The sequence below is a fragment of the Pseudorasbora parva genome, chromosome 14 (assembly GCF_024679245.1).
Source record: "Pseudorasbora parva isolate DD20220531a chromosome 14, ASM2467924v1, whole genome shotgun sequence".
Classification (NCBI taxonomy): domain Eukaryota; kingdom Metazoa; phylum Chordata; class Actinopteri; order Cypriniformes; family Gobionidae; genus Pseudorasbora; species Pseudorasbora parva.
Window position 1 is genome coordinate 6,612,069 of NC_090185.1, and position 12,781 is coordinate 6,624,849.

The 12,781-nt window shown below is 39.2% G+C and overlaps 1 protein-coding gene across 17 annotated transcripts in view; it reads left to right on the forward strand.

Annotated features, from left to right (window-relative positions):
- Nucleotides 1-12,781, forward strand: part of si:zfos-588f8.1 — an 85,572-nt gene that overhangs the window by 47,160 nt on the left and 25,631 nt on the right. For 14 of the 17 annotated variants that reach the window (XR_010897794.1, XR_010897793.1, XM_067415368.1 and 11 more), the window contains exons 7-16: nt 2,928-3,057; nt 3,530-3,619; nt 3,696-3,812; nt 3,887-4,021; nt 4,989-5,110; nt 5,194-5,335; nt 7,588-7,783; nt 8,123-8,198; nt 10,075-10,188; nt 11,163-11,202. Coding sequence is in view for 15 of the 17 variants with exons in the window: in XM_067415368.1 (XP_067271469.1) it covers nt 2,928-3,057; nt 3,530-3,619; nt 3,696-3,812; nt 3,887-4,021; nt 4,989-5,110; nt 5,194-5,335; nt 7,588-7,783; nt 8,123-8,198; nt 10,075-10,188; nt 11,163-11,202 (1,162 nt within the window). In the remaining 2 variants the exon portion in view is untranslated. Of the gene's footprint in view, nt 1-2,927; nt 3,058-3,529; nt 3,620-3,695; nt 3,813-3,886; nt 4,022-4,988; nt 5,111-5,193; nt 5,336-7,587; nt 7,784-8,122; nt 8,199-9,211; nt 9,305-10,074; nt 10,189-11,162; nt 11,203-12,781 lie in introns of all 17 variants that reach the window. The other 3 variants (XM_067415364.1, XM_067415377.1, XM_067415366.1) reach the window with 2 other exon arrangements.

Genomic DNA, 12,781 nt, shown 5'->3' on the forward strand with positions numbered 1-12,781 from the left:
TCTGGAAACTCACCATAAACAGGGCTCAATCCGAGGGGCGGGATAAACGGTTGTCTTTCAAACTCCCTCTGATCGCAATAGGTTAGCGCTACACCAACCGGAGCAACGACGGTGGAGGGGAGCTCCCTGACTGATTAAACATTGGCCGGATCCGGTCGGCTAAACTCAGAACACATCTTCCCTTTTTAAGAATGACTTCAGTGCCGCTCTTTGTTTTTTTCTCAGAGAAAAGCTTAACTCCAAGTCTTCCAGAGTCGCGGTCAAAGCTGATTCAAAAGACCGCCGTTCGCCAGTTTCTGTGTTGACTAGAAGACTTTGTTACTAGAAGCACGCAAACGCAACTCGGTCGTCGTCATTATGGCCCCGCCCGCCGACTCTATACACGATGTGATTGGGCCGTCCAGATTGTGAGGAATACAGCTCAGATAGGAATTGAGAGTGCCTAGACGACACTTGCGGGCAGATTAAATTTGCTGCCGCTAGGGTGGGTCTAGATTTCTAGGCTAGAGCCGCAGGTTTACCACAGCAGTTTACCATCGCGTCGTTATGTCTTCGAGATGCATGTTACGGCACTGGAAGGGAATAAAACTACAATTTTATTTATTTATTTATTTATTTATTGTAATTGCACTTGTTTGATTTTATAGTTATTAGTTAGTGATCAACTGTAATGATGAAATAATGAAATGTTTAAATTGTAAATGTAATAAATAAATGTAAATTAAATTAGTTTCTTGGTTTTGTCTCCAACAAATTAAGACTTTAAGCCTGTTTAAAAATATGTTTTATTTGTGTTCAAGTTTATGCATTTACCCCAGGCAGAATGAATCAACTTGAGGAATTAGCTCTTGACTTTAGACTAATAATTTAATAATAATTATAGAAACCTTTGAAATGTCTCGATTCGAAAGTTCGTTTTTTTATACCAGGCGTAGAAAATACATGATGTTTATTATACCAGGCTGTTCGTTTTTGGAAGAAAAAAAAACGTAATAGAAATATTTAAGTGTTCATGAGAGCATTGTTTTATATCAGTTAGGGCTGGGACAACGCGTCGACGTCAAAAAATACGTCGACGCAAAATATGCGCGTCGATTCGTCAGACTCAAAGTAAAGATGGCGGCGCCGGAGAGTAGTAGCAACCATAGATATACTTAATTACATAATATACTTTATTATGTACATTATTTATTATGTATATCTACAGTAGCAACACGAGTGGCTCCTCAGACTTTCAGAAGTGCAGTTTATGGGGTTGGCGCGCGGTGCGCACGGAGCATCACAGGCATGCGCGCACGCGTTTTGTTGTCACGACTACATAAACAAATGTCTGCACACAGGAAGACAGATGTTTTGGTAATATTTGATGTATTTTAATCACAAAAACAAACGTTTGCATCAAGTGAAAGCATCGGACACATTGGCTACGTTACCTACATAATAAGCTGTTTTAAATTTAAAATGTTCAATGTCTAATCGCGCTGATGTGACCGAGGGTATCCATCCTCTAAGAGAGCAGTTTCATCCCAGGACTATTCCGGTTTTAAACGGAATATTGGCGCCCATAATGCACTCTACATGTAACTGTTTTCACTGTCATGCCGCGGATGCGCGTGGCGTTTCTGTTGCGGGTCAGCCACGGCCACGTGGCGTTTTCTCTGCCTTTGCACACTAGAAGCGTGTCTGACGCGGCGCTGCTGCTCCTATTGATGCGGAGGGAAGCCCTATCCCTAATGTTAAACAGAAATAGCCTACTGATACAGCAAAGAAAACGTCGGCAGTAGCCACATATCTATGGTATTGACGGCAAAATAGGCTACAGAATATTTCGTTCTGTATTGACAGTTGCAATATTTCAAAATCGATAATTGACGTTTTTTATTATTACAATTAGGCCTATATCTGCATTTATGTAAACCTACAGACTTTCAAACATGAAAATGTAATTTAATAATATGTATTCGTGTCAAAATGATATATAAACATCTTTTCCTATTCTATTTTGCCTGGAGACGCTCCCAACACACGTGAAAAATAGGCGCTCTTCTATTTCCAGCATGCACGCGTTTTCCGCGCGTCACAGTCAGTGTGCAAACTCCAACCTGTTAACATGGGAGCCGAAACAAAAACGGACACGCCACGCAGCCGAGACGCTCACGCTTGCAGTGTGTCCCCAGATTTGATTAACCAACTTGTTGATATTTAATCGATGGGCATAGCCTGTAGGATGAGTTGCATACATAGAAAAATCGTATAATATGTTTCTTTGTTGTAGGTTAATACTTATTTATTTGTGTGTGTGTGTGTGTGTGTGTGTGTGTGTGTAGCCTACTTTATGTTTTGAAGGTTTTATTGAATGCATTGCTCTTGTATAGTCTTACTTTGGAATTTTAAGAGCAATAAACATATATTGCAATGTTAAGGAATTTGTTTTTTCATTCAGATAATTAAATCAACATGTATAAATAGCTATTAGGCAATTAATGGGGAGATAATCGGTAATCGAATCGAATTGTAACCGAATCGGACAGGGAAAATTAATCGTTAGATGAATCGATGCATCGAAAAAATAATCGCTAGATTAATCGTTTAAAAAATAATCGTTTATCCCAGCCCTAATATCAGTAAAGGAGCCTGACTAACAGCAGGAGCAACAATAATCAATAGACAGTTTTAGGACAGAATTAAGATGTAAAAATCAAATGTATCCGCGTGTCGTGAAACTGCGCATGCGCGGGCAAAACCCGGCTCTGCAGAGAGATATTATTGATAATTTTCGGGATAATTAAGGCCAGATTCGGGACAACAGTTTAGATTTCAGGACTGTCCCGATTTTTTCAGGACGTCTGGTCACCCTACACACTGCACTGACGTCTATTCAGACGAGTTTATCTGAGCGCTGTGGTTGGTTGTTGCGTTCCCTGCAGGATATTCTCCGTCCTGTCGGCCATCTTGTACCTGGGTAACGTGACGTACAGTCAGAAGTCGTCGGGCCGAGAGGAAGGGCTTGAGGTCGGGCCTCCGGAGGTGCTCTCCACACTCTCTGACCTGCTGAAGGTGAACGACTCTACAATAGTATTATTGCAATAGGAATACATTTCTTTTATTGATTTAAATTTGTATTATTATTATTATTGTGTAGTCATATTATATACATTAATTTCTGCCGTTAGCTGACGTGTGTTTAATGCTCTGTTTCTCAGATATTAAACACGTGTGTGTGTTTGTTCCTTGTTTAGCAATACTTGTGAGGGCATAAATGTCCTCACTTATATAGTAAAACATGAAAACAACTCAATAATGAGGACATTGAACGTTCTCACTAGTTAAAAAGGCTTATAAATCGGCCAAAACATGTTTTTATTTAAATCTATTGTTTTGCGCATGTTTCTGTGATGGGTAGGTTAAGGGATAGTGGTTGGGTTAGGGGATAGAAAGTATCATTAACCTGATATAAAATCAATGGAAGTCTATGTAATGTCCTCACTAATATAGTGAAACAAACGTGTGTGTGTGTGTGTGCACGCAGGTGAAGAAGGAGCTGTTGGTGGAGGCTCTTACCAAGAGGAAAACGGTGACTGTAAACGACAAGCTGATCCTTTCCTACAGCCACAGCGAGGTACGCCACACACACACACACACGCGCTCTCAGCGTTTTATCCAGATGTTCTGTATCTAAGGAGTGTTTTCTTCAGGCGATCACGGCGCGGGACTCCATGGCCAAGTCGTTGTACAGCGCCCTGTTCGACTGGATCGTGCTGCGGATCAATCACGCGCTGCTAAACAAGAAGGACATGGAGGAGTCCGTCTCGGTAAGCTGGGAACCGCAGCGCTCGGTGCCGAATCACGGACGCTCCAGGTCTCATGCTCTTTCTGTGCGTTTCAGTGTTTGTCCATCGGTGTGCTCGATATCTTCGGCTTCGAAGACTTCGAGACCAACAGCTTCGAACAATTCTGCATCAACTACGCCAACGAGCAGCTTCAGTATTACTTCAACCAGCACATCTTTAAACTTGAACAGGTTGGTGGGCTTTAATGGATCGTACACTCGTTCTCCTGTGGCGCTTCGAGTGTGATTAGGCCTGTCACCATAACTAATTTTGCTGGACGATAAATTGGCCAAGAAATTATTGCGATAAACGATAATATTGTCGTTCTGAGTCCATTTTTATCTAAAATAATGATAATGGCATAATGCAGGTACACCTTTTCAAAGATTTTAAATATCCACAATAAATGAACAAAACGACCAAAAACAATAAAAGCAATGGACTCTCAGTCTGTTCACAAAAAAGCACTTGAATGAATACCAAAAACAATAACGGATGATTGTGTTTTAGGAGCATATTATTCACAAAACCCCCGGTTCGGTTCATATCATGATTTTAGGGTCACGCTTTTCACGTCTGTACGGTTCTTGTTGTAGTTTTTTCTTTTAATCGTTAACACTCCATAAATTTACTTCAGTATATGATATATAGCTTAATTATCCACAATTTAGGATACAGTATTTAAAAAAATATTGATCATGTAAAGCACAAACTGAACTTGACCATCTCTGAGGAAAGCTCGGTGAGATTTTGATACAGCGAGAGAGAAGACATTAATGACATGCTTTTCATTTATTTGGCTAAAAGGAGAATGTGTATTACTATCTCTACAGGAACTGTGCCTTTAGCACACAAAGATTGAACTGAAGAATTATCTTGCGTTTATCAAACTGCCAACTTCAGTGTAGACGAGGCTTTAAACGCCTCCCCAAACGGAGGAGGAGCGCGCCGTCAGAGAGAGAGAGACGAGGAAAACAAAAAATGGGAATTATCACGGGCGGGAAAATTATCGAGATCATTTTTTTTTAATGGTGCGATTTAATTGATTTATTGTCTATCACAAAGTTTGACGTGTGTGTGTGTGTGTGTGTGTGTGTGTGTGTGTGTGTGTGTGTGTGTGTGTGTGTGTGTGTGTGTGTGTGTGTGTTCGTCCGACAGGAGGAGTATCAGTCCGAGGGCATCACCTGGCACAACATCGACTACACGGATAATGTGGGATGCCTGCACCTCATCAGCAAGAAGCCCACCGGACTGCTCTATTTACTGGACGAGGAGAGCAAGTGAGGCCTTCATCCCGCTGCGCTTCATCGCTCAGCTTTGCCAAACTGTGTATTTGTCTTATTCTCACACATTGTGTTTGTAGCTTTCCTCACGCCACGGATAAGACCTTGCTAGCCAAGTTCAAACAGCAGCACCAACACAATCAATACTTTGTGGCGACTCCAGTGATGGAACCGGCTTTCGTCATCCTCCATTTTGCTGGGAAGGTCAAATACCAGATTAAGGTAACGGCAACTGAGTATGAGATTTATATTTTATTTATTTATTTATTTATTTATTTATTTATTTATTTATTTATTTATTTATTTATTTATTTAATTAATTGTTTAATTAATTATTTAATTAATTAATTTAATTATTTTGTTTCATTTATTTTGTTTTATTTATTTATTTATTTTTATTTTATTTATTTTATATTGTATTGTATTATTATTTTATATTAATTATGGTATTGTATTATTATATTGTTATATGATATATATTATATTGTATTATATTATTATATTATATTATATTATATTATATCGCCTTTTAGAAAATTTACTGCGTCATTAAAGGAATTTTGTAAACATAAAAATATATGTTTATTATTTGGCCTGACCGAAATATTTTTAAATAATAATAAATAAATAATAATATAGGCAATACAAATTATTTACAGCTTTAACAAGTTAGAATGTTGCTATATTAAAAAATATAGTAATATCATATAGTAATATAATGTTACTATGTAATTAAAATATGAATGTAATTTTTTTTTTTATATATTTTTATAAATTGTGTGTGTATATTAGGCTTGGGCGGTATCCAAATTTTGATACCGTCAAACCTCCTCCCTATTTTACCTCGGTATACGGTATTACCGTGAATAATTAAAACATTATGATGTAAGGCTCAGACAGCGTCAACAAACTGTTGGCTTGGCTTATATATATATAGGCCTATATTTTTATTTTATTTTTTACATTTGAGCCCCTGCCCCTGAGAAACTCTGCACGTTTTATGCTTACCGTTATGAGACAATTGTCAGACAATTGACATTTTTTTTTGTGAGTCCCATGTCCACTTGATTTTTGTGGAGTTCATGCTTATTGCTTACATTGCCAGCTGTGTGACAAAAGGCTTCGGCAATATTACAGCATAGTCCGAGGGTGCGCTCGGTTTTTCATCCACGCAGCAGTGAGTGGATGGTGGTTTCGGATATGCGCCCTTAGGTTCAAGGTATTTCCATCTTGCAAATTGCCTCGTCTGTATTTACCGTCAAAACCCAAAATACTTCCAAACTGCAGAAGTTTCGAGACCGAATAACTCAGTGCCCGACTCGCCGTCTTTTCCCCTCTCTCTCTCTCTCTCTCTCTCTCTCTCTCTCTCTCTCATCCACGCTGTCACAACAACGCATACACATATTTAGGCATTTAATAAATAAATAGTATTTAATATGTAAATAGTTTAATTAGTTCAACTTATTAAATATTTAATAATTAATTGTTGATCTGCAATATGTAAGTTGATCTGGTTTTTTTTTTTGACGGTTTGACGGTATTGAAACTGATACCGTTGCTATTTTTAGATCCCGCGGTATACCATTTTACCGTATTACCGCCCAAGCCTAGTGTATATATATATATATATATATATATATATATATATATATATATATATATAATTGTACTGTTAAATATATTAATGTCATTAAGTTGTATATATTTAGATTAATTAATATTTAACATATTTTTATATTTTATTAACATTAATTAATTTTGTTGATTTTCACTAAATACATTTTAATGACAAAAAATAAAATTACAAATTACAATAAATTACAGCTTTAACAAATAATCACTTTTACTGTGTGTCATAAAGACATAAAAAAAAATAGTATAATTTTTTTTCTTGTTTGGTGAGGTAAAAAGTATGATATTATATAAATATTAATGCGAAAACATACAATAAAATGCTTCTTATTATAAATTCAACAATTAACATTGATTTAACATATTATTTATGGCCAAATAATGAAAATGAAATATTGATGATGTTTATTTTTTAAAATGTCTTTAAAGAAACACTTTTTATTAAAGGTGTATTAAAATATTTAGTTTATGTTTGTGTTTAATATTTCAATTATTTATTTTTTTACTTGGTCTGACCAAAATGATACAGATATTTTTTATCCTTACAAAATGCCTGTATTGACACAGTACAATTAATAACTGTTAAAGTTATAATAAATAAGTATTTATTGTAATCATATTAATATGTAATAGTTTAATTGATGTTTATTTTTCTGGCAAAAAAAAAAAAAAATTCTAAATGTCTTTAATGCACCATAGTAAAATGATTAATTAATACATGTATAAATACGTTTTTTTTTAATCTATTAATATTGTAACCAATTATTATTAATGCATTGCAAAAGAGTCCCGTTTGGCAGCATGACTGTGCTAACGCTCATGATGTAAATTGGCTGCGTCAGGATTTCCGGGAGAAGAACACGGACCACATGCGTCCGGATATCGTGGCTCTCCTGCGGAGCAGCGACCGAGCGTATGTGCGGCAGCTGATCGGGATGGACCCGGTGGCCATGTTTCGATGGGGGATCCTCCGGGCCTCCGTCCGCGCACTGGCCGCCTTCAACGAGGCCGGACGCCGCTGGGCAGCCAAGACTGCGGGTAACCCATGGAGCATTATGGATTAGGTTCAGATTAGCCAAAAACTTTGGATTCTCAGGGTCTAAGAAGGTTATTTATAGCCTACACGTGAGAAAGCTGCCCAGTGACGCAAACAGTCATATTTAGAAGGATTTCGGAATGATTAAACTAGGAAGGGATAATAAAAATAAGTGAGTAAGATTGTTTGCAAGACGTCTTGGGTGGGGTGTCTCGTGGCATGTTGAAATAACGCGTCAATGCTGTGTGTGTGTGTGTGTGTGTGTGTGTATCTGTATGTCTGTGTGTGTGTGTGTGTGTGTGTGTGTGTGTGTGTGTGTGTGTGTGTGTGTGTGTGTACAGGTGTGGTCAGACCAAACTCCAGAGTTCCTCTAGGAGAGCTGCAGAGATCCAACATGCCCATTGAGAGGATGTACCGGTAAGCTTTGGACTCGTGTGTGTGTGTGTGTGTGTGTGTGTGTGTGAGAGGAAGTATTGTGAGGAACTTGATCTCTTCCTGTCCTTTTCGTTGCCTTTGTGTGGCAGGTGATCATGTGACCGTGCTCTCTCCACAATGGCACATTGCAGGCCGATTCTCACAGTAATCTTACACACTTCAGCCCATTTTTCTGAGTATTAATGTAACTACACAATATAATGCAGGTATATATATTGGGTGAATGACGCAAAAACATGACCGGGTCATATTTCATCTCTAAAATCCAAAGGCAAAAATGGGAAATGATGTTTTGCATGAAGAAATCATATTAAAGCTTTTCATTTTAAAACACAATCGACACTAATTTAATTATTATTAATAATTATTATAATAATAATAGATTTTATTTGTATTGCACTTTACATTTGGAACAAATCTCAAAGTGCTACAGTTAAGATACTTTAAAGATGGTAAAATACTAATAGATTTAATAGTTAAAAGTCATAAGTTCTCCTACAAAGAAATGTTTTTAGTCCTTTTTTTAAAAGTCTCAATAGCTTGAGGCACTATAATAAGGAGACTAAATTAAAATTAAACACTACTGTACCAATCATTTCATGCTTATCACCATAAATTACAGACCATTTTGAAATTACAGACCAAAAATTGGTGGGATGTGCTTATTTTCATTGAAATATAATGATCACAGTAATGGTGATCAAGTCTGTATAATTTATGCAAAATGCAATCCCTTACTTTTTCTTTCTTTTTCTTTCGTGGTGAAATATGACCCGGACATGTTCTTGACTGGTATTTGGTATACCAGTATATCCCTGCAATGTCTCCAATGTGCTTTTCCTCTGGTGTTTGTCAAGGGTTTCCCCTCAGTTACTGACCTCTGATCAGTTTCACTAAAGTTTAACCCGTATGGGCAATAAAGCTGGTCATAGATCGGCACCTGTTGGTGGCGTTGGCCCTGGAGTGACTGTGTGTGTGGTGTTTATTTTCTACAGCCATGCTCCTATGCTTGATTTCTCCTTTGATCATTCAGAGGAGCGCCCTCTAGAGGCTTTTGAGGACATCTTTGCTAGTTATGAGAGTAAGAAGTAAGTGGACTTGAGCAGAACATTGAGGTCAGACGGAGAGCTTGGCGGCTTGGGAAGGCTGGGTTTCCGGTATTGTGAGCAAACTCAAATACCACGTTCAGATGTTCGCGGGATCCAGAAACTAGCTGTGCGAGCTGTTCTCTCTTTATGTGAGCAAAGGCCAAGCCAGAGTTTCTATTTAACCTGGTTTGTTCAAAGCAATCCACAACACACACTCATAAATCCCTGTTGGGACCTTGTGAGGTTTATTACCTCTAAGTGCTCCCAAGTGGGAAGGAAACCATAAAATGTCCTTTAAAGATGTTTGTAATAGAAGCGGGTTCACTTCCTGGTTTGTGGAAGCTCGTTTAGGAGAGCGTCCCCAGCCCCCAGTGCCAATCCTACCTGTTTGACCTCCTGGTGTTCTGATCCGTGTGGTAAGTCAACCAGTGCATGAATCCAGGTCATTGCTGAATGGGGTGCCGACCCCCATTTAACGCCCCGTCGAGGTCGAAACCAGAGTAACAACAGCATGGATTCACCAATGAAGCTTGAAGAAATAGTTCACCAAATGAAGGGTCTTTTAATTTCAAACTTAACACACTTGCCTGCATTTGTTCATGTCCACATTATGGACATTCATGTCCATATATTTCCTGTTTTGTGGTGGAGGGCGTTCGCTTTCCCAGAGATCTGTTAACAGCGTTGGTGTTGGGTTCCTGTACTTACCCTTCCCCGCCAATCTTACCTGCTCCCTCTGTCTCCTCCCACCTTTCCTCCGGGTAAATCAGGGACATGCATGCCCAAATCATCAACTCCATTAAAGACTTGCAGTTGGATGGGGAAGATCCACGTAAGCTGCTTCAGTCCTGGGGTCGCCTGCGGTTCCCACGTCACGCCCTCCAGTGAGTTTGACCGCTGACTCCTCTCCGGCCTGAATTTGGATGGGTCCACCTTGCCGACCCTTCATGCCTTGGCATTGAAGCCAATGCTTTTTGGCTCTCTGCTAAGCTTCATTTTGAGAAACCTTTGGGAGCCCCTGCTCCAAAACTTTCCCAACTTTGCAGCCTTACATGTCAGCTAACCCTGTGATTTACTGCGTAACTCAAACCGCCCTTTAACCCTGCTCTATTAATTCCCATCTAACAAGTATTTCAATTATTTTAGAAGGCTCCCTAGCGGCATATGTAAGAGTTTATGAGCTGAAAGCAGTATGATCTTCATTAACGCTAGCTCCGAATGGTATCCACATGCTAACATGCTGCATGAGCTTATTGGTTCTCGAGTCTCACCTATTAAGTCTGTAATGTTTAATGAGGTGTGGAAAGCTGCGGAAGAACTGCTTGCAAAGACCACATATATATATAAAGACTGCACTTGAACTCTAAACCTTATCCATCCTAGCTGTTGTCCAACCTAAAGTAGGCATACCTCTCCTGTAGATTAGGTGTATCAAGAGAAATGTCCATCATTCCTCCTTCCCATGAAACCCTGTTTGCTGCTATCCCATCTACATACTAGATTTAACCTCAGACAACACTGCAACCCCATGGGTTTCAATGGAGATGGTTGACATATTTAAATGCTGGAGTGTGCACCAACACCAAGTCTTGCATCTTCCTCTCTGCCTACATGCTAGATTAAACATCTAATTTTAGACAACGGATTGGGCTCAATTGTAGACCCGACATATTCCACACCATTGCGTAAACAAATCCAACACATTCTTCTTCGTCAAATGCACCATCAGAGTTTCCCAAGTGTGTAGGTGCCCTTACTCATGTCCCACAAGCAAATGCATGACTCACTCTACTAACATGCTAGCATCCATTCGCTTCTTATCTCAACAAACCATACACTTTCCTCTCCCTCTTTACAGGAAAAACAAGAACACCAAGGCCAAGCAACTCATTCCCAAGGTAAACCTCTCGCTTCCTGAATTTATCAAACTTACATAATTAAAAGAAGACAAGACTAGGCGTTTGTTTGACATTCAAGGTGATGAAAGTGATTTCAGATAGTTTTGTAACTTCAACCAGAGTTTGGCCCTGTTTACACCTGGTAATAAGTTGAGTTTTGGTCATTTGGATGCCAAATACAGGTGGAAACGGGGTCTAAAACGTTTTTAGCTAGCTCACTTTCAACCACTTCCAGAGGTAGCAGGAAAACGCATTCGACCGTATTGCTTTCACGCTCATGTGGTCGAATGTGTTCGCACAGCCACTAAGGTCACATTTACACTGCAGGTATTAATGCACAATTCCGATTTGGTGACTATATCCGTTTTTTTTTTTTGTACGAACCGCTTGTATAATCTTTTAAAAGCAACCCATATCCGATATTTGCATTTACACTGTACACTGGCGAAACAGCCCGAGACGTTCTTAACCGGAAAAGGAAGTAAAGCGTTGCGATATGCAATGGATGCAGACAAAATGATTATTTAATGTTTTGCTCTCCTCACTTTTCCACACATCTTTAAAGGTCAGCAAAACATTTCTCTCGTAATGCGGAGAAAAAGAGGAGAGCCCTTGATCAAAGTTCGTGTCCATCTGAGTTGACGTCATTCGCCTCCGTCCCCTTTTCAATGACGGACGACTCGCATTTACTGGGGAATATCCGATTGGACCGCTTACATGGAGGATGCAAATGCACATATCCGAATTATGTCGAATTTATAACCATATGAGTGAGGCCTGAATCCCATCTGAGGATATCGGAATCCATGCGTTTTTTTTCCTGCTTACACGTTCACGTCATATCCGATCTGTGCCGCATGAGAGGAAAAAATCAGAATTGACCCAACTTGAACCATGCAGTGTAAATGGGGCCTAAAAGACCCCCTACTCTCCGCATACTGATCTCACGCGTAAAACATTGTGGGAAGTGCGCTAACCAGACGGGATTTAAACTGTCGGCAGGAATCCCAAGTTTGATTTGAAGATGAAAAACGTACCAAGCTCAATGTTCTCTCACAATTGATTTCTAACACCAGGTCTTGCGGCCGCTAAAGCAGAAACGAAAGCTGAGGCTCTCCGTGTATTTTTCCATTGTCTCCGGCTGCATTCATATGTAAATTGCATTAGCTTGTTTTGTCCATTAGATCGAAAGATCTGAAAAAACACACATTTAGTCGCCAGAATACCCTGTCCTTGAAGAAATCAGGGCAAAAGTGGTTGAAAGTGGATAAAAGTGGGGAAGACCATGTGGTGGTCTTCCTCATCTACTTGTGATCCGATTGACCAAAATGCTTCTTAATACCAGGTCTAAACAGGGCCTTAGAGTAATATCAAGGTGGTCAAGCAAAATAAACAGTCTACTCTGCAAACTGTGCTTTATAAACAAGACCGATATCTCCTATGATAATGCTTGTGTCCTGCATAGAATGTGTGGCCATTAAAAAATACACTCAACCGGTGAGCATTTGCAGAGCAGCTGGTTCATTCTCCTTTCCATCACCATTTGATTGTTTATGGCTTTCCGTTACATGTGCTGTGT